We start from the raw sequence: 20,334 nt of genomic DNA, 5'->3' as shown, positions 1-20,334 counted from the left end.
TTGTATCTAGCTACAAGCATAGATTTGTAAGTGCTGAAGCCAGCTGTGTTCCGCTGCTATTCCGAGAAGTAACACTTACGTACTGCTCGCCGACGGGCTTTTCTAAAAATAGCGAATCAAGGTAAACGGCTTCAACGAATAAATTATGTAGTAATCAAACACGAAGTCATTAGCAGTGCCCCTTGAGTAATATGTGATATTGAAACCCCCGTGAAGAAAGTTAAACAAACCCTGAATTACTACACGCCTAGTTTCGCCTCGCCTAGACCAGTCCCATGCCGCGATGCCGCGTCTACCGTGTTGTACAATAAGTAGTATATCAATCTTCCCAGCGACTAGGCATCTATCCTAGTGCCGTAACCCCCCTATTATCTCGAGCTTCGGGGTCTCCTCACGCAAGTCTCCCTACCAAACCCCTCACAATAGGGTCCCTTCAACTCTCGCCCTCCTTACAGAGACAAGTTATAGCTATACTCGTCCTCCATATTCTGACTAACCCATAGCACAACCGAACTCAGCATCACCAACCCATTAGCAACAACATTCTCCACGCCCATCCCCATCATCGGCCAGCCCACATTCGGCACGACAAACTTAAGCACGAACACAGTCACACCCCCCGCCATACCACCCGCCAGCGCCGCAAAACCGAGAAACAGCACGACGCGCGCCTTCCACGCGACGCCCGAGCCGCTGTACGAGAACGAGTCGGCCGACAAGCGCGCCTTTTCCACCGAGTTGATGATCAGCATGCCCAGCGAGCTGAAGATCAGCGGCAACCAGTCCACAAACGTCACGTGCACGTCGGAGCCGTTGAGCGGTGATTTCGACCATACCGCTGCGTCGATTAGGATGTAGAATGCGAGCGAGAACTGCGAAGGTTGGCGGGTTAGTCCGGGAAGTAGCGGAATGAACTATAGGTAGCAAATAGGGAAGATAAAGGAAAGGTGGTACGAGAGGAGAGGGACGGAGAAAGGGTATCATCATCACCAACGTACCAGCGCACCCGCCGAATACACGCCCGCGCCGCGCGCCCAGGCGCTGTTAAGCCAAGCAGGCCTGCGGAACTTGAAGAGGCGGTCATCCTCCATGGTCGCGAGCGTTTGGAAAACGGGTTGTCGAATCAACAAGACCTATCGAAGGCCGAGATATGGATGGAATGGTGTTTAATGGAAAGGAACAAGTCAGTCGTTAGCTCTGGCTGGAGTTCCGAGCTTAGGGGATAGATTGATTGAATTGATGAGGCTGATGACGACCCGGTGGAGTCTTGGCATTGACAAGCTGCGTGATATCGACACGTGACATACCTATCCCCTTTTATACCGTATATGTACTGTATACGTACTGTTTATGTACATGTGCATCTTATGCAGGTCCGTGGAGTAAGGTTCCATGTCCAGCACATACATATACATAGCACCACAGCCTTCTACGATTAATTACCTTGGGTAAACTTTACTCTCATATACGTACAATGCTAATGAGGTGGATATCACGAGCATTCACGACAGAAATTTCAACCATCATTCTCAATCAGTTTTATATTAAAGGCTCAAAAAAGCTCCACAGTACCTGTTCCTATGCCTTCATAGAGTGTCTCTGATTAGGCGCCCATTCCCTATACATAGGGTGCTAAAGTCATATATTGAGTCCTGAAACGTTGACCGAGTACGATGTGCTACCGCCAACGCCTGAGAGACTCGACGCTAGAGTCCTCCTGAACGCCTTTCTTCTTCTTATTCGTTGTCGGTAGCTCGAATCCCTGTCGTAGCTCTACAGACTAAAACCCCTTTGATAATGCTACTACATTGACAAAATGCAGTCCTAACCGTCACAGGTTCGCTAACCAACTGTACAAACATCTCTGACCGCTTCGCTATCACCGTCTCCATCAATGGAAGAACTCAGATCCGGCCATCTGGTCACGCCCCTGATAGTATCAAGGAGGGTGAATGACCAGAACTGAATAAAAGTAGACGAATGGTATTAGTACAAGAATAGTGGCATGTCACCTATTGAATTAAAATCTTTATGTGCCGTCGAGGATCTTGGTCGAGTCCTGCGAAGGGATGTCCAAATCCCGCTCTATCAATGGGCCCAACTTGGGTGGAATATTAACCAGGAAGATTTGTGCGCGCAGCTGCAAGAAACGAGACCTCTGCCGAAAATAGTGGCGATGCTGATCTGCATCGGTTCTGACCTTTGAACGCCTCCCTTTTGCTGTCTATTAAGTAGTCGTGTTACAATGCATTTCGTTGTCGGTCGTCGAACTTTCATATCAGATCTCAATGGTCTTCATCCCTTCTTCCAGCTCCTCGCTTTCTGTGGTGCCGTTTATCTTCGTGGATTCCGGTGTTACGTCTTTTCCTTTGGCCTCAGCAATCGACGGAAACTTAGGTGTCTCATCGCTAGGTCGAGGGGTTTCGACTTCCACAAGCTTGGGCTGGGTAGTGCCATTCGCGCTTGACTTGGATGCCGAGCTAGGTGTTTCCTCGGTAACTCTAGCAAGAGGACTTGACTTTCCGAAACCGGGACGATTGGGGCTTGCTAGAGGCGATGGGCTACTTAGACGTTGCAAGGTACGGCCTCGGGGCTCTCCGCCAGCATCCGCTGGATTGATATAAGGTGAACCTCCAGGAGAAGCTCCAGGAGAAGTAGGGACGCCCAGCATCTGTGATCTGCGCTTGGCGGCTACTTTGGCGCTGCGTCCGTGCTTCTGGTCCATCCTCCACCTCAGGATGTCGAAGTAAGATGGCTCAACACGGGTCGACTTAAACTCGCGAAGCTTGAGCTCTTGAGTATCCTCATCAACAAACCATTTGCCGCTGTTTAAATCGTCCGCAACCACCGATAGGAAAGCTCCCCAAGACCTGGCGACAACATACTTCGTGTCATAATCCCGACCGAAGAGAATGATCTGGCCCCAAATACCATTTGGACCGGGAGCAAGATCCACAGCAAGGTTGTTTCCGCCCCAATCTCGCACAAGGGGGATCCAAGCAGGGTGTGCATAGGCTCGTTGAACTGCTCCCGGAGGAACACAATCTTGACGAGCCTGAAGATCTTGTCTCCAGGACTCTTTCTGTGATCCATGCGAACTAGGCGAACCGGGAGCGGATTTGGACGAGGACGCTTGACTGCTACCGCCGAATGCCTTAGAAGGAACAGCAGGCTTCGCGACTGACGTTTCAAGAAGATACTGTTGATTAACTCTCCGCCACTGGTCCCATTCTTGAACGATCTCTTCGCAGTCAAGAAGCATAGAACTGAAAATAATTCCAGTTGGATTACCTCCGCGTTCCTGCCCATCGTGAACCGCTAAGGAGTCTCTAACATCCTGAGGTAGCGAGCAATCTAGCTGGTGTTCTAGTTCGTTCAAGTCGTTGGTCGTGCACCCGTCGCATAGCTGATCATACAATTCTGGATAATTCTCTTCGGCCCACTTATCTATCCGCCTCCATGAATGAGCCGCCGGAGGTGCCGGAGGCGCACCGTTTGCAAACGACTGCATCGGAATTTCCCCAGGGCTACTAACAGTTTCAAATCCATCGTCCTTGCTGTTTTGGCGTTGAGCGTTGAGAGACCGTAAACCAGGAGAGTATGGACCGTTGGAGTTGGGAGAGAGAGGAGATGCTACCGGAATACCGACGCCTGAGTATGATGTGCCATCCATGCCGCTAGATAACCGGCCGAGTTCGTCAATGTACGGGGATGTAATATCAGCTCGAGATTCCGAAGCAGTGGCAACCGATGTGAGGGTGTCTTGTCTATTAAGAGGTACATGGCGACCGGTTCGATAGGGAGAATCGTACGATGAATCTAAAATAAAAGTAAGTAGATGCGATAGCTAATAGTTGCATCGGATTACTCACGTCGATCATAACTGGTCATGGTGTGCCAGAATGAGCGAAAAGTTCCTCCGAGCCTAGACATTCATAATTAGCAAGCGCGAGGTAGAAATTGGAAGCTAACTTACGACATATTGGGCGGTTCTAGATTGACAAGTCCCTAGAGGGAGAAAAATGTACGTCGTAGGAAGTGTATTATAGCAGCGATGCTCGAGAGAGCAAGGCGATTCGGCACAGAAACTATTTCGAAGTATGCGACGGAACAGCCGTATTGGCGATTTTTATGACTAAAGAAGAAAGATCGACAACGGCTAAGGGGAATTACAACTGGAAATGTAGTCGTGTAGGGCTGATTAAAGATAGAACAAGTACCCCGAATGGAACGGACGTTGTGGTGCAGTAGAGGTGCGCGCGTAAATGTTGGAGTATATCATATAGCGGAGGGAATGATAGTTATCTCTTTTTTTCCCCTTTACCACAAAAAGGAGGTAGATGAGACTGGTCGGGATCCTATGTGGAGAATGGGCGGGTACTGGGCTTTTTTTTATCGAAACGTCAATATCTTTGTCATTTCAGATCCAGCTTTCCCTTGTTCCTTAAATTATCAATTCGCTAAAATGGGAACGAAGCGATGGCTGACTCGAGATTGATAACGACGCGGATGTTTTTTTTTTATGCAGCTTGGCTCGATATTGTTGCTGAGTTTGGCCTGCAATATCCTCGAATCCTGAATCACTAGTAACTCTTTGGGACTTGGGAGGTGGATCTCTAGAAGGAGTGTGGGTTTCTGGCGCGTCCTGCCTTTTAGTGACTTTGATAGGTTTTCGCAGAGTTACCGCGGAGACCGGATGTGAAATTCAGAAGGTAAAAAACGAACGAAATTATTCTGTAGATGAATGGAGGGCAAAGGAGATGATTTTGTTGTTTCCCCCCCTTCGATGTTTGCGACGCTATGTGAAGCTATGTGAATGTAGAACCGGGGATGGAGGTTGGAACTTGGAAGGGGGCTCGTCCAATGTTGAATTTCAAGGGGATTGATGGTCAGTGGGTGACGCGCCTATTCAAGGGGGGATTAGCGACGGTTATGCTGCAGTGCTTGGGTTGGTTATTTCTCACTGTACCTACCGTAGGCGAAAACTGGGCAAAACGGACGAAAACTGCGGTGTAAAGTACAGTGCGAAATTATGCAGGAAGAATATACCTCTAACCACATACGGATTAGTTCCACAATCCTGAATTTTACGCATGTGCTACGCAGCTTGTACAGATCGGTATAAATGGTACAAATTAGGTAGTATTAAATTAACTTCCCCCATTGAGCCTACATACATGTGCCTATTATCTAGGAGAGGCAGGTCAATTGAAGTCTGTCTCGATCCTGCTTATCCTGCTCCCCATCCCATATTCTTTTTATGTGCTTGAACAATAAACAATGTTATGATTATTGTATGATACCTGCATGCTAAGATATCGGTAGATATAAATAACACCTGTAGCTATTAATAATAGGGAGTGAGGCTCTTGCCGCTGAAACTTCTAGATGTTACCTCAGGAGGTTTACGGAATAAAGGTAGGTGCATATCAGTTGATTAGGTATGTATGTGGAATGTATTTAGCTTGGGCCCTTCCATGTAGAGGTTCTAGACTACGGGGTCTCATTTCGACGTGTACTGCCTTAAGTTTCACCACCGGCATGGAATCACTTAACGGTTGGAAGGAGTATGAAGGCGAACCTGGTGAAGCATAAGGTAATAATTAACCGGCCTGTCAAGTTCGGGGCTAATTCATCCCCATGCCATTAATATATACATATATCCACTAATACATGCATCCATCATTCATCTATCATTCATCAATACTGACAATTGCTATTAACATCGCCTCTTTTCTCATTACCTATACCTACATCAGTAAATTCTTTCGCTTATTTGACGTTTGATCTGACGACACTATTATCATATTGTCATAGTGCATACACATTGGGGGGGCAACGTTGCGCCTACATACTTGTCCGTCCTCTGTTTATTGGAGATCGAGGATTCCTGTTCCCTTTCTCGTTTCCCCCTTTTTAGCCAATCGAATGCGATTGTTTCGCGTCAGGGTCCCCGTCAAACGCCACATTAAGGAAACGCCAAAAGGAAGGTCCCGTCGTCTGTTTGGCCTTAGCCGACGCCTCATGATCTACATAAACGATCTGTGCTGAACCGTCTCCTATTGGTGATTGTACACCTGATATGATACGGTAACTCTCACCGTCACCGCCGTGCAGCAAAGAAGAAAATCAGGAACGTAAATAGTCCACATGTGCCCCTTGAATGCATTGTTGCAAATGTGTGTAGCGTTTCCCCCTAACTAATGTAGTCAAGAGCCTGTCAAACTATTCCTTTTGTTTCTTTTAGTACTGCTAGCTCGGGGTTAAATATACATACGCTATCTACCGTTTCAACCGTGTAAAGATATATACATAAGTCGGTCAGCTTCGGATGATATTTATCTAATAACATGGCACACCAAGCTTTTACCAACAGAAACCAAATACAATACCTGTAGACAAGCTTTGCAGATACGCGCCGCCACATCGGGGGAAGTGCCAAGGTTTGATCTCGCAACAAGCGTCGATCCTCAGCCAGTCAACTTATCAGGGATTCTTCACAGCTGCACCTCTCGGCGAGTCGGTGTTGGTGATAGCCGCAGGAGGAATATCTACTTGGTGGAAGCCACGAAGATTTCACAATGGGTGAAATGTAATACTTGTGTTTTTCTCGTATCACGGAATTTTCCAATTAACGTGACACCAGTTACCTGGTTAAATATCCCACCGCCACCTAACCCAGTTGAAATGAGTCTCTAAGCCACCATATTTCTCAAAAAGTAGGAGTCCTCCTATCCCACCCGAAAAAAAAACACTGCATTCGTAATATGTTAGACGTGAGAAGGTTGCTCAATGATCAGTGACGGCAAACGAGAACAAAGCCAGGCACATTACGTGGCCAGATAATAGCCGTGCTACTCTCCCTTGCGTACAGTTTTCGTGTAATATCGCTATCTCCAAAGTTGTCTACATCCTTCATTAGGGAGAAGGTACCGGCCTAATCCGCCAAGCCTTTGAGCATTCAGGCCAGGTAATTTTATACACACGATACATATTTTCCGCTCCAAAAAAATCCGTCGATATCGTAGTATACTATAAATCGCAATTCCAAAACCACCGGCTTGCAACACGTCGCCCATAATCGTAATGCAAATAAGCCAACGTCTTAACTTTGCCACGTGAACTCGCTCAATGCCAACACTTTCTCACCCATCTTCCTCTTAGCAGCGGCGGCGACACCCCTCTCCGGATCAGCAAGCTGCTCACTGTAGCATAATTCAACGAGAGCCTTAAGCTCGTCGTAAGTAAACCTCTCCGCTTCCGGCACAGGGGATCCCTTAGCTTCGCGCTCCTTATCGCGCTTAGCCTTTTCGACGATCTGATCTGGGCCATCCTGGAATAAGCTATAGTAGTTTGCCGCACGCGTGAGATCTACGCCAGCCTCAATGTTCTTGAGGTTCTGCTGGAGCACGAGAATGTTTAGTTGCATGCGTTCGCACCCGCGCAAGTTCATAGGCTGCGTAGCGAGCGCGTTGGATACTAAATATGTGTTGATGAGCAGGCCCAAGCCTGTCCGCACAAACGCGATCTCCTTGTCGCGGAGGAAGCGCACAATCGTCTCATCGTACGCAACGAGTTCGGAATTCAACGACAGAACCGGCTGGTCAGGTTCTTTAATCTCCTGCTCACCTAGGACGTATGGTGCTGTTTCAGGAGAGAGCGCTACCCTGAGAGAATGGATAATACGGCATCGGATTTCCATATGCAACGTAAGGAGTACCATACCAGCGAATTCCTCATAAGAGGACACTATATTATCAAATGACCTACAAGATAATGAGCCAAGTGGCTACGGTAAAGAACGGCGAGAATACTTGAAGAACTTACTGGACAGTTTCCTGTGTCATCGGTAGGTATATGGGACCTTGATCCTCACTATTAGCCTTGCTGGGGTCGTTCAGGAGAGTCCACCGGCGATTCTGGTTCTTCGGTAGAGTAGGCTGAGAAGAATCGGTATCGAATCTAGTAATATGTCGCAGGCCAACAATTCTTACCGAGAGCCATTTCATGCTAGTGTATAGGAGACACAGAGATGAGATGACATCGCGGTCTTGTATGATATCGCTTGGCTCAAGAGATCGTTCATTGGCGTGCATAATAAGTAGTCCAACTTCCTTTTCAATCAACGCATGGTCGAGATTGTCCAAAGTCCAAAGCTTTTTGACCGTCTCTTGTATGTCTCCATCCCTAGTAGCCAATTCTGCAGAGTATCGTAACGCTTGTGGGATCGTAGTGGCTTCCTGCGCTTTGGCGACGAGTGATTTAAACCACGCAAGGCATCTATCATAGTATCTAGCCATTTGGGAGATAATCAAAGAGCTCAGCGCCTGGTCATGAGGAATCGTCCCAAGCATGCGACAGAAAGCAGTAATAACAGCAAAAAATGCTGTTGTTCCCTTGAAGACTGGACGACGCGCAACCAAGCCCCAGGCCGGGTCCTGCTGGAACGAATCTACTTCTCCAAATACTGTATCACTCAATTTGCTAAGCGTTTCATCCAACTGTGGCTGGAAAACATTAACCAGGAAATTATCAAGGAAGGATGTTAGAGTGCTTGCAGCCAAGTCCGACCCTGGGGGGACGATGACTTTCAAGCGTTGCAGGAATACTAGAGTCGGCGGTAACAGAAGACTCATGTTAAATACACTTGGCTCCACAAGCGATTTATAGGAGCCAGGTGCATTTCTATTATCAAAAGCTCCAGTATACGCACTCTTCCTCGACTCTCTCCCAGCTGATGATTTCTTGTCCGAAGCCTGTTTCTTTTGGGACGCGGATGTGAGACCAGGAACTGCAGCTCGTATAATCCCATCCAGGGCCTCATATTCGGTAGTCATCTCGACGGATTTAGGATCCGCCTCGGAGAACTTGAATAGATGCTCCCTGGATGTGTCCTTATTACCATTTAGCATCATACCCTGCCTAAGGGAGGTGTTAAATTGGTAGACATCTGCATCCGTTGTGACATAATTGTGTAAAAGGGAGCGTATCTCGTTCTGATATAGATTCCACAGCTCCTTAAAGCTCCCGAGGAGGGAGCTGTTGTTACCAGCACCCTCACGTCGAATGAGCGCCTTAATAGCCTCGTGGAAAACTCTATGCCCCTCGGCAATAGCCTCAAATTTACCATACAATGTCCATAATAGGTCATATATGACATCGGCGCGCATATGCGTCTCCCTGCTGCCATATATGTGCAGGCCCTGTGCATTACCTGCGCCGCCTCTTAAAGAGCTAGGGTGCCTCTGATCAACTTCATTTATTGTCTCGTTTACGATCGAAAACAACTCAACCGGGAGCCGTTGTTTTAGGGTATCAACCACGCTCTCTAACCGGCCAAGCTTATTTAATGACTCAACGACAAGACTAATATAGTAAAAGGTATCCGCTTCAGGGTTCTTTGCGGGATCTTCGGTTACCGGGCGCTCAAGATCCATCGTATCTAGGATTAAATGAAATGGGGTAAGAATGCCTGGGTCGGTATAGTTTTCATTGTAGGCACCCTGATTCTTGGCTAAGTTCTGCCATCGCTCTTGGCAATAGGGCGACTTCAGATAGAGATGCTCATGTAGCTCCTCGATTAAAATGTCCATCAGAGCGGTTTCCTGGTTAGCAAGGTAGCTTCTCAGGTCACTTAAACCTCCAATGTCGTCGAGTTCTGGTTTCCGCAGTTTTCGCAGTGCATTTTGCAAGACTTCGACAGCAGTTAGGAACCGCTTTTCCGATATTCTAGCCTCCAATTGGTCCGGCACCGTCCGCAAGTCCTCCAGTTCATTCAATGTCTGTAGAACATCATCGTACATCTGCGACGTCTTATAAAACTTCTTGAGTTCTGGATCTGTTGCACAGAGACTCGTCCTCGACGCTGCCAGAGATTCTTTCAGAGCACGTACGCGTTTCTGGGACGTTTGTATGCTCCCCTGTATCTTATGAAAAGTACCAATAGAACTATTGAAGCCTTGATGGTGTTCGTGTACGATATTTTTGAGGGAGTCCTGCAAGTATTGGTGTGTCTTCTTGAAATCTCTATATTCGTGTGCTCGGCCAACAGAACTGTTATCTAGCAACTGAAGTGCTAACGAGACAGGTATGCAATCATCCTGAACCATAGCAGGCCATTCGGACTTGATGAGCTCAAGTACCTGGCCTATCTGTTTCTCAGCGTTCGTTTCATTGGTGCGCTGGGCTCTAGAGGCCGGGGAGCTGTAACCAGCACCCCGAACGGATTCAAGGGGCGGTCTTCGGGGATTTAGCTGCTGAGGAGGGGTGCCAAAGCGATCGCTTGTGTAGCCATCGCCAAAGGGATCATATTCTTCGTCTTGCCTCGCGGCGGAACCGTAGCTGTTACCGTTGCGGTATGACCCGCCGTACCGATTGGACATGATCGCGACTATACATTCGGTTGGGGGAGGAACCAAAGCGGGCTACTGGTAGAAGCTACTACGCTAGGCGCTATAGCATGCTAGCAGGTTTCGTAGGTTTCGTAGGTTTCGTAGGTTTCGTAAGGTCTAGCACCTTTTCTCGTGACTTCGGTAGGATTAGACCTATCGCAAATGTCAGGTCTATTTGTCGGCTATGTGATAGGTCATTGTTGTAACTAGTAAGGAAGAAGGCTAAAGAGTGTCGTCGATATGCGACACGAAAGTTGCTAAGGTAATCGTTTGTTTTAAGGTTTAAAGTTGGTCTTGACCCTGACCGGCGGGGCTAACGTAGGATTGGCCTATGTGCCTAGTAAATGCGGTACCTATCAGACCCGCTGCATGTACCTACAGGTACCTAACCTAATATCAAGTATGTACTTCGTACAGATTACATTTTTATACATTGTCAAATCCATTAACTATTAAATCCACAAACTTTATATTCAACTTATACTATCACCAGTCTAATCAATATTCAAATAATAATCATTCATTAAGTTTCACATCAAATGAGGAGTTGTTCCACGAACCCGTCTGTCGTATTTATCTTATGAAGTGTATAAGATACCTAAAGTAGACGAAACACCATCAAAGCCATCCCGAGCACTGCTAAGCCTCCTTGAAGACGTCAACTCATTCCCGATCTCTTAGTAATTCAACCGGAAGACTCAAGGATGGCAAACGTACTCTAACTACACTGCCATATCCAGTAACCTACATAATATGTTATACTCTTCAGAAATCCTAGGCTTCAAACAGCTAACCGCCTAACCCACGGTTTGCTGATATCCGTGAAGAAGCTTGCCCCTTTCACCGTTGCCGGCGTGTCCTCAGTAACTATAACATTGCAGTTCGTAATCCAGTCCCCCTCAGCAGCATACTTTTCCGCGACATATCTGGCATAGTCGCTCAGCTTGCAGGATGATCCGGGGCCGTTATTGCAAGAAGGGATCGGATACACTGCATCATTCAAGCGAATGCGGAGGTATGTGTTGTTCGACCCATCAGAGTGATAAGTCCCGGTTTCACCATCCCCTTTCACAGTACAGCTTAGACGTTCGAAAGCAATTGTGCCTCTCATTGACACATACCGCGACCCTACCCATAGTCTATTGTCATCCTTCTCGGTAGCAGACAGCGCGGATTGTCCATCGAAAACGCCGCTTGCGGTTACCAGTTCGGTTAACTGTCCGTCATTCAAGAATGATACCAGAAGCTTCGGAAGGTTGAAAGTCGAGCCATTTACCCCCACGCCTGTGGTAGATCCGTTTTGCAAGATGCCAACGAGTGCACTCAAGAAAGGCGTCATCATTTTCTTGGCGAGGTCTGTACCTGGACCAATACCGTAGTAGTAACGGAGATCGTTGGAGTACTCGTATTGCTTCAACTCTTCATCGGTGAACACATCACACCAGGATGAAAGTTGGCCCGTGATATGACTCTCGAAACCGCATAGATAGGGTATCTGGGCGATATCGCCAGCTGTCAAAGATAAGTTCCCCTTTATCAACTTCTGCAGACGATCCTGAACAGGCGGGATCCAAATTTCATCCCAGGTTGACTTGTGTTCTCCCCCCTCTGAATCTTTGAAGTTGGGACACATATCCGAAGGGGCGAGTGAGTCCCCAACACCGGCCGGGAAGCCTCTAGACGTCACCGAGATTATGCTCCCCTTCCGAGAAGCGGCGACCCCCAAGTAGCCGCGAATAAACATGGACGCTGTCTGGAGGACCCGAGTATAATTGTTAGCCCATACTATGAACTCATCTCCCTCTCGGTAAAGACCCGGATACCTGCTGTCATCAGCCTAAGTACTATAAGAACAACGACACAAGACTAGAATAAACCTTGTACGTAGTGTATAACCCAGATCGAGTGCCTCCTTTACACCAGTAGGGTTTTCCATGCCAGTCTGCGATGCGGGGTCTTCAAGGACCGGCCGCCAATTTGAGAGGAATGATAAGCTCCCACTCGCGGTGTAGTTGCTGGTTTGAAACTGGATACGAGATTTTAGCTGATATTAAGACAATCTATTAAACAGCTTAGAGGCTAACCCGTTTGTACATCGATACCCATCCATCATAAGCTCCTTGGTCTGGGTACCTCGAACCGTGTCTCGAGACGTAGGCAGCTCGATCGACATGACAGTTTTGAGGAGGCTCAGGTGAAATTCCGAATACATTTGGGCCTGATTATAGTAATATGATGAGTAAAGTTTGAGGCTATATAGGTATTTTGGAATCTTACCGGCATACCATGGCCCATTAGCGCCCAGCCATTGAAGAGGGTTCGTCGCGCTTTCACTACTAGGGAAATTTATATCCTGGACTGGTGCTAGATATTGTGTTGTCGCATTACAGACTCTGTATACCAGAGATATGATAATGACTTGTGATATATGCATGGTGTTATCTTGCTAACCGTCAACTTGTAACACATAAAAAGGTAAACCCTTCGTTCGGTTTAACAGCCATGGTCGACAATAATATATATAACTACATCTACTAATAGCCCTGTATAAATGACAATTCTCAATTAGTACTATAAAATATACTATAAGGCAAGCATATCTATAGCATTACGAGTAACGCTCGTAAAATCAAGATAGTATTATCAGCGTAATACGCACGTGTCTAATAGTCGTCCTCTGGTTTGTGCAGATAGCTAGTCCCAAGAAGATGGTACTAAGCTGGTCGGAGATTGAACTACTAATTTGGGTCGTCACCCATTCCATGTAGTAGCCCGCTATCAAATACTACGATCTTCATGCTCTTGATAGTCAAGAATAGGTAAAGAGATTTACGAAGTTCTTAAGTAAGAAAATAGAAGTCTTCTATTGGACAAGTCAACGGGCACTTAATTATATGTATGTTCACCTGCACGTCATAGGTACCTAAGTATTTCGCACTAGCAGGTCCTCTATTCCGCGTACCGGTGGGTCCCGGCTCCGGTTTAGAACGTCGCTGCACGTCTCCTGCATGTCTCCTGCATCACCGGCTTCCGGACATCTACCAATAAACTGCCCTACAAGCTTCCATGGCCTCCCAGCTAACATAATCTCCACAAGTGTCCAATCCAAACACCCAAATAAAAATGCCGACCAGAATACCCAAACCAGAAGACTTCGAGCACCTAACCCCCTCCTTACACACATCCCTAATCTTCCCCGAAGTCCCGGAAACTACCACCGCCATCCTAATCCTCTTCCACGGCCTCGGTGACTCCGAAGCTTCCTTCGCCACCTTCGCCAAAAATCTAAACCTCCCCGGCGTTCTCGCCATCTCCGTACGCGGCGTGTCTCCCCTTCCCCCGTCTCTCCTAGGTCTCCCTCCCGCTGAAGCTGCGCAGCCAACCCGGCATTTCCACTGGGGAGATGACTTGGCCCTATCGCCGGCGACCGGGGACTTGGATCCCGACCCGGGATTTACGAAAGCCGAGAGCTTGGTGCTGGGCAAACTGATTCGCGAGACGCTTGTTGAGAAGTGTGGCTGGGAGACAAACGACATCCTGCTCTTTGGCTTCGGGCAAGGCGGCTCGCTGGCTCTAGGCCTAGCGTCAAAAATCCGCGAGGGCGAGAAAGTCGTGGACGTGACCGAGGGGAGCAAGACTATGCTAGGCACGGCATTTAAAGGCGCCGTGTCGATTGGCGGGCCATTGCCGCCGAGCACGATACCGACGCTGAGCGCGCGAGAGAAGGCTCGCACGCCGGTGTTAGCGTGTCATGGCAGGTCAAGCGAGATTCTCGATGACGATGCGATAGACTTATTGAAGAGGGAGTTTGTAGATGTAAGGGAAGTCAAGTGGAGGAAAAATGACGACGGCATGCCTCAGAATAGAGACGAGATGTTGCCGATTATGCAGTTTTTCGCTGAGAGATTACGCGGGTGGTAGAGCCTACCATCATACTAAGTAATACCGGCAAATAGTCACTATTAATCCTGGGGGATAATGGGGTTTTATGGAAATAAACTGTATGTGTAATTTATTTGGTGAGAACTAAATAGGTACGCTTGGTCAAGTTTCATCTAACCCGATATATATACCTAGGTACCTAAAATATACATATAGGTATATATGTGTCCAAGTGCTCTAATGATCACTTTACTACTTGATAGCATAAGAGGGAACATCATGTCCCATTAGTGCTAATAAACATAAACGAACGACGGAGTTCGAGTTGTTTATGTTACAGAAAACTCGACACCAACCCTCTAGGGTTTGTTACCAAAGGCTGCATACACCTGAATAAGTACACATCCGCTGCATGATAGTTAAATACAAAACCTGGAATACCTCCCATCATCCACTCCACCAGAACGCCGTGGCTATGCAAAGAAGCAGGCTATTATGATACATTCATTGGCGATTGTAATTCAGCTATTACAGTAGACTCGTTTAAGGTAAGCCCGATTATTTTCGCTCGTCGTCAACTATTAGGCCGATAAAGGGGAATTGTGGGATCCGCCCTTTCGCCGTCCTTGAGGAGCGGCGTAAGAATCGATCCTAGAGCCCTCGTCTCTGGTGGTTGTGTATTATCAGTTTCGACCTTAGGACTATCATCACTTAGCAGGCTAGTGATATCGTTCGTCCGGCCTAGCCCCGAAAGCTTTTCGGTCGAGTGTATATCGTAAAGTTGCTCGCCACTATCCAAAGGTTCATCCTCTAACTCTTCAGTATTGCCTAACTTTGCAGCATTACCGACATCCTGGCCTCCGAGAGATGTGAAGGTATCGCTGCCTGGTTCCGCCTGTTCTATTTCATGTTGAATTGTAGAGACAAGAACAGAGTTTGGATCGATACAATCATAGAAAAGCATGAACACTCCACCTTGTGCCAAGACAGTCTCTTCGGATACCTCCCACACACTCTCGTCACTTAAGCGCCACCATTTCGCATTTGTATCTGAGTCGGTACACCCGCCATTGTTTTCATCGACTCCATCGACTAGGGTACTTTCGTCTCCTGCGGTATTATCACTTCCAATACCCGAGTCGGATTCTTCGTCGTCAAGTTTCGATGGCTTACAGGGATGTCTTCGATAACAAACGTAATGGCCATTTTCATGTCGTCCTTGATGAGTTATGACCGCGCGTAGCTCATAAAGTGGACCACTAATCCTAGAAGGCCTCATATCACCCGAAACCATCGATAACTTCGGATCTGTAACCCATTGCTCTTCATCGTCAGAAGTACTGGCTGCAGAATCCATCTTTCCCTGAATGAGGCTAGCTGGTCCGCTGGCACTCCCTAAGCACCATGGACCAAGGTCGAGCGTCTTAGGAAATCGCACCGCTGCGAGGTTCTTGAACATATGACCCGTATTTTCGTCAAATACCGAGCGATTCATATGAATGGCAAGGCTCTGGGGTGGGCGTGCTATAGCTACCTGCTTGGTCTTAGTCGAGCTGACTCGTTTGCGTATTTCGCATTTATCTTTTAAGGTAGTTTCCTGGAAATCGTCCTCCTCAAGAGCAAGTTCTACGACTTCTAATCGGGAATTAAGCTTTCGTAATTCAGTCTCGGTCGCGTCGTCTCCTCTACGAGACTGAAGGATTTTTAGCAGCTTCCGATAGCTTAGTAGTGTACACTTGGCACACTCAACTCCCTCGATTGTCTCTAAATCTGTGTAAGAATCTAGTCGCTCATAGAGATCGTGTTCTGTTTGCTCAAGTCCGAGATTGAGAGTGAGACAATTGAATGGGGTCATGGAAAGCCCGTCGGAATAGCCACACTGAACGCATGCTACTCGTTGTGCTACTAAGCCCTCAAGTGGATTTCTTAAAAGTCGAGCGTCCGATCCGGCTTTAGAAAGGACTGGTAGTGACTGATATCCGCTGTCATCACTGTGCTGGCTGTCCTCGGTATCATCTCTTATACCAGCCGCTTCAAACCCGGGTGAATGGGAAATAGGTTTTACTGTTTTCATGATCTCCTTTTCAACCTCATCTAGTATCTTGGAGAAATATTCCTGGGCGTCTTGCTGTTGCCAAGTGTCTAGAGATTTTAGCCTTTTCGGCGTCCATAGGGTCTTCCCATTATAATTATTGCCCGTTAACTTCGAAATGAGGTCTCGTAACGAACTCGCCGAACCTAACTCCCCGTCGCTATCAGAACCATCTTGTTCGAGGCCCCTCGCAAGATATAACGGGAATGGCCTTAGCGACGATAGTCCCTGAAGGATGCTGTTTTGGAAGCAGGAATTATCGTAGTTTCCTAGGCCGGGGGGTTGGTCGGTCTTATATTTGACAAGCGTGCTGTTTGATAGACTAGAAAGACTTCTTCTGCCGGCGTCGGCAACGGATGTTATTATGCCACCTGGCCCATCCATCCCAAGTATTCGTCTAAGAAGTTCACTCTTAGCGGCGTGCGATCGAGGCTGGGTCGATGACATAGACCCCGGAGTCGGGAATATCGGTGGGTGTAGCCAGCCGTCGAGAGCATAGAGCACGGCCGCGGGAGTTATAGTTACTATAAAGTCCCAAAGAAGCTCTCCGGGATGCCGTGGTCGCGAGAAGGGCGAAGTATGGAGATACTGGTAGAAGATGGTGAATAGAAGGAGGAGTAACGGCAAGAGCACGCTGGGTTGCTGCAATCGTTCTAGTAAAATATCGGGGATGTAATAAGTATAATTGTTGTTAAGGCGGTCGGGTTGTGCCTTAGAAGGGTGGGAGCGCATCCTGGAGTTTGTAGACTGCTGTTGAAAGATAGAGCATGTGATGATAACTTCCGTGGGGTATTAAGGCAGTAATTTATTGTTGACGAAAGTCGCCATCGCAGTGAGAAAATATTTGCATATCTCTAGCTGCCCATCTCTAGATTTATATCCACGTACGGCGATGTGAAAGGTAGGTATCTCTCAAAGCATATGTTCGTTGTTTGTTACGGGATGATTAATGAGTTGTGTTTTTTATTGGAGGAGATAAAATCGGGGACTACCTACTTAGGTACATACTGTGTAGGTGTTGAAGGCAGGGCTGATGTGACAGTCTATTTTAGTGGGTCTCCAAATAGAGAAACTTTCCGCTAATCACGTAAGGACCCTACAGCTGGGATGGATTGGTGATGTAGGTACTCGCACATATAATAAATTGAGGAAAGTACTTTGCCGTATCTGTAAAGAAACCGTAAAGGATAGTCGCTGCAAGAAATATAATGTCTGATTGGCTATAGCTGCTGCATAGGTCCCTCCCCCAGACTTCTTATCGGATTTTAGAACGGGTCGTTATCACACGACCCTGCGGGGCACTTTTTTCTTTTTTTGAAAACATCCAAGGTTAGGTTAGTAACTTGCAGATGCGTCTAAGACTTGGTTGAAAAGAGTCGTCTTCGTCAAGAAAACTTTCGCAGAACCCCGCGAATCGCAGAAGTCATGGCTAAGGGCGCGATATCAAAGAAGAGGAAAGGTATGCAATTTTATTCTTATTGTTTCGTCTTCGGCCGCATTTCATATAATTAACAATACATGCTCTACGTAGCTCCCTCCATTCACTCGCGGGCCGTAAGACGTGCTACTTCTCCAAGTATCGATACGGACAAGTCCCTGAAGAACGTCAAACCTCCTGCCGAATCAGTCGATCATCGTCCTTCTGTGCTTGCCATACATCAGGGAGCGGGAGTTTCAAAAAAGACGACGAAGAGTAGGAATATGAGCTCTAAAGCAAGAAGGAGGTATGAGAAAGGGCAGGATCGTGCTGCAAACATTATGGAGAGGACGGAGCGGAAGATTGCCAAAAGCAAGGGCCAAGCTCGAACGATTCAGACACGAAGGAAAGCCTGGGACGAGATCAACAACCAAATACCCGCAAACAAGAGTGAATCTCAAGGAGAGGTGGACAATGAAGAAGACGAGGCATCCGAATTGGACGAAGAGATGGATGATGCACAGCTTGAAAAAGCCCACGATGGTGCTACGTCGGTAGACAAGGTTCCTTTACAAGAAATAGAAGAAGAAGATGAGATCCTTTGATCTTCAGGAATCCGAGTAGAACATCCATCCTTCTGGGCGTTATTGGTGTAGGAGGGGAAATTCATTATTTGTGGCTTTAAATACATAGTGAGATACTTCTTCGTCTATCTCACGATAGGACGCGAGAGGTTAACAATGCGATTCGGATTCGGATTCTATCGCCAATGGCTAATCGGAGGGTTTGAATATGAAGGTACCACTTAAAAGATTCCAGCTTATCGATAAATTAGACTATCGCGGGCCCACTTATACTTACATGGTTGCATGGACATTCCATCTTTGCAGATTGAATAACGTTTCTAGCTTTCTCATACCTTGCAGAAATCAAAGCTAAACACTCGCATCTTCAATTCTATTTCTTAACTCCCTTCTACAATGCCGCCACTAATGCAGCAGAAACGCATGACCGCAAATCCCGCGCGACCATCCCGTTATCGCGCTGGAAAGCCGACGGGCGCATCATCGTCCTCTGAATCTGGTTCAGAAGCTAGCGACGCCGAGGTTGACCAGCAGCAACAAAAGACCCAGCGTAAAATCGCGCCACCGCCCAAAGTTCCAAGTGCAGGCAAAATCATCAGTAATCTCAGCAAGGTAGATCTCAACGAGCGCCAAAAACAAGAACAGGAGTCGAATGCTAGACGCGTCGAGGCCGCGAAAGCAGCCCGCCTGGCTGCCGAGGAGGGTTTCGTCACAGAAGAAAGTGAAAGCGAAGAGGATAGCGAAGAAGGAAGTGACGAGGATGACGACGAAGAGGAGGATGAAAGTAGTGAAGAAGAGGCCCCACGGCGGCTAATGTTAAAACCCAAGTTTGTACCTAAAAGCCAGCGGAACGGTAATGGCAGCAAAGAATCCACCCAGGAGCAAGACGAGGTAGCTAAGCTAGCTGAGGAGGAGGCGAAGAAGAAGAAGGCTATGGACGAAATGGTTGAGGAGCAAATGCGCAAAGCTGCGGCGGCACGCGCGGCCAAGAAAAAGCACTGGGACGATGTTGTAGACGAGGAAGAAGACGTCGATACCGAAGACGATGTAGACCCGGAAGCCGAGTATGCCGCATGGAAGCTACGCGAACTCAAACGTATCAAACGAGAGCGTGAGGCCATCGAAGCTCGCGAGAAGGAAAGAGCCGAGGTCGAGCGCAGAAGAAACCTGACGGAAGAAGAACGGAAAGCGGAAGACGAAGCTTTCTTAAGCAAGCAGAAGGAAGAGAAAGACGCGAAGGGAAAGATGACGTACATGCAGAAGTACTTCCACAAGGGCGCATTCTACCAAGACGAGGCCGAAGCCGAAGGCCTGGCCAACCGAGACATCATGGGCTCGCGATTCGCAGACGACGTCAAGAACCGCGAGTTGCTTCCGAAGGCGCTGCAGATGCGTGATATGACGAAATTGGGAAAGAAGGGCGCTTCCAAATACAGGGACCTCAAATCCGAGGATACGGGCCGATGGGGTGATATTCGCGACACGAGACCGGGGAAAGAATTCGACCGATATAATGTCGATGACAGATTTAAATCCGATCATGCTAGAGAGGCGTCTGGTCCTGGCGGAGCTAACGCGGTGCCGATTGGCGAGAGGAAATCCGTTCGCGGCGCACCGGAAGGTCCTAGGAACTCAGACCGGGGACGGGATGACGATAGATACCGCGAGCGGGAACGAGACCGCGATCGAGATAGTTATCGCCCGGGAGAAGATGATAGGCGCCACAGAAATAGGTCCGGATCTAGGTCTAGATCCCCTAGGAGACATGATAGGGATGATTATAGTAGTCGAAGAAAGAGAGATTCGTCACGGGACGCAGGTCGCTACGAAAATGATAAGAGGCGAAGAATAGAGTCTAGGTAGACCTAATTTCGCTTTGCAGCTTGTGTGCAGATACTAGTTTATAATAAATTACGTGAGTTAGACGTACTCTAAGGAGTATATCGCCCACTCGATACCTATAATACC

The 20,334-nt window shown here is 47.7% G+C and overlaps 8 protein-coding genes across 8 annotated transcripts; 3 read left to right on the top strand and 5 right to left on the bottom strand.

The window, feature by feature from the left end:
- Window positions 1–212: 212 nt before the first annotated feature.
- On the bottom strand, window positions 213–1,318 carry F4817DRAFT_109639 (UPF0220-domain-containing protein). Its single transcript, XM_049297467.1, has 2 exons — window positions 999–1,318; window positions 213–872 (listed from the first exon to the last, which is right to left on the bottom strand). The coding sequence occupies exons 1-2, from the start codon at window positions 1,089–1,091 to the stop codon at window positions 450–452; spliced, it is 516 nt and encodes a 171-aa protein (XP_049158930.1). The 5' UTR covers window positions 1,092–1,318; the 3' UTR covers window positions 213–449.
- A 960-nt stretch (window positions 1,319–2,278) lies between these two features.
- On the bottom strand, window positions 2,279–3,891 carry F4817DRAFT_358805 (cell wall assembly and cell proliferation coordinating protein; the record flags this gene model as incomplete). The annotated part of the gene is made up of 2 exons (XM_049306074.1): window positions 2,279–3,819; window positions 3,873–3,891. 2 exons carry the CDS (start codon window positions 3,889–3,891, stop codon window positions 2,279–2,281), a joined length of 1,560 nt encoding a protein of 519 aa, XP_049158929.1.
- Window positions 3,892–7,105: 3,214 nt separating this feature from the next.
- Window positions 7,106–10,382, bottom strand: F4817DRAFT_315977 (Sec8 exocyst complex component-specific domain-containing protein; the record flags this gene model as incomplete). The annotated part of the gene is made up of 2 exons (XM_049300605.1): window positions 7,106–7,766; window positions 7,828–10,382. The coding sequence occupies 2 exons, from the start codon at window positions 10,380–10,382 to the stop codon at window positions 7,106–7,108; spliced, it is 3,216 nt and encodes a 1,071-aa protein (XP_049158928.1).
- A 480-nt stretch (window positions 10,383–10,862) lies between these two features.
- F4817DRAFT_365350 (phosphoglycerate mutase-like protein) lies at window positions 10,863–12,825 on the bottom strand (the record flags this gene model as incomplete). Its single annotated transcript, XM_049306858.1, has 4 exons — window positions 10,863–12,214; window positions 12,269–12,417; window positions 12,476–12,609; window positions 12,669–12,825. 4 exons carry the CDS (start codon window positions 12,823–12,825, stop codon window positions 11,173–11,175), a joined length of 1,482 nt encoding a protein of 493 aa, XP_049158927.1. The 3' UTR covers window positions 10,863–11,172.
- A 528-nt stretch (window positions 12,826–13,353) lies between these two features.
- Window positions 13,354–14,579, top strand: F4817DRAFT_109539 (alpha/beta-hydrolase). Its single transcript, XM_049297466.1, has one exon. It carries the CDS (start codon window positions 13,515–13,517, stop codon window positions 14,310–14,312), a length of 798 nt encoding a protein of 265 aa, XP_049158926.1. The 5' UTR covers window positions 13,354–13,514; the 3' UTR covers window positions 14,313–14,579.
- Window positions 14,580–17,191, bottom strand: F4817DRAFT_109538 (cysteine proteinase). The gene has a single exon (XM_049297465.1). It carries the CDS (start codon window positions 17,095–17,097, stop codon window positions 14,848–14,850), a length of 2,250 nt encoding a protein of 749 aa, XP_049158925.1. The 5' UTR covers window positions 17,098–17,191; the 3' UTR covers window positions 14,580–14,847.
- Window positions 17,192–17,632: 441 nt separating this feature from the next.
- F4817DRAFT_337752 (Alb1-domain-containing protein) lies at window positions 17,633–18,658 on the top strand. The gene is made up of 2 exons (XM_049303337.1): window positions 17,633–17,824; window positions 17,897–18,658. The coding sequence occupies exons 1-2, from the start codon at window positions 17,791–17,793 to the stop codon at window positions 18,385–18,387; spliced, it is 525 nt and encodes a 174-aa protein (XP_049158924.1). The 5' UTR covers window positions 17,633–17,790; the 3' UTR covers window positions 18,388–18,658.
- Window positions 18,575–20,325, top strand: F4817DRAFT_109529 (splicing factor, Prp19-binding domain-containing protein). The gene has a single exon (XM_049297464.1). It carries the CDS (start codon window positions 18,763–18,765, stop codon window positions 20,227–20,229), a length of 1,467 nt encoding a protein of 488 aa, XP_049158923.1. The 5' UTR covers window positions 18,575–18,762; the 3' UTR covers window positions 20,230–20,325.
- Window positions 20,326–20,334: the final 9 nt, after the last annotated feature.

This window comes from Daldinia loculata (genome assembly GCF_022478755.1).
Source record: "Daldinia loculata strain CBS 113971 unplaced genomic scaffold F4817scaffold_25, whole genome shotgun sequence".
Lineage (NCBI taxonomy): Eukaryota > Fungi > Ascomycota > Sordariomycetes > Xylariales > Hypoxylaceae > Daldinia > Daldinia loculata.
The sequence above is the reverse complement of the archived record's forward strand: the minus strand, read 5'-3'. Positions and strand labels throughout refer to the sequence as shown.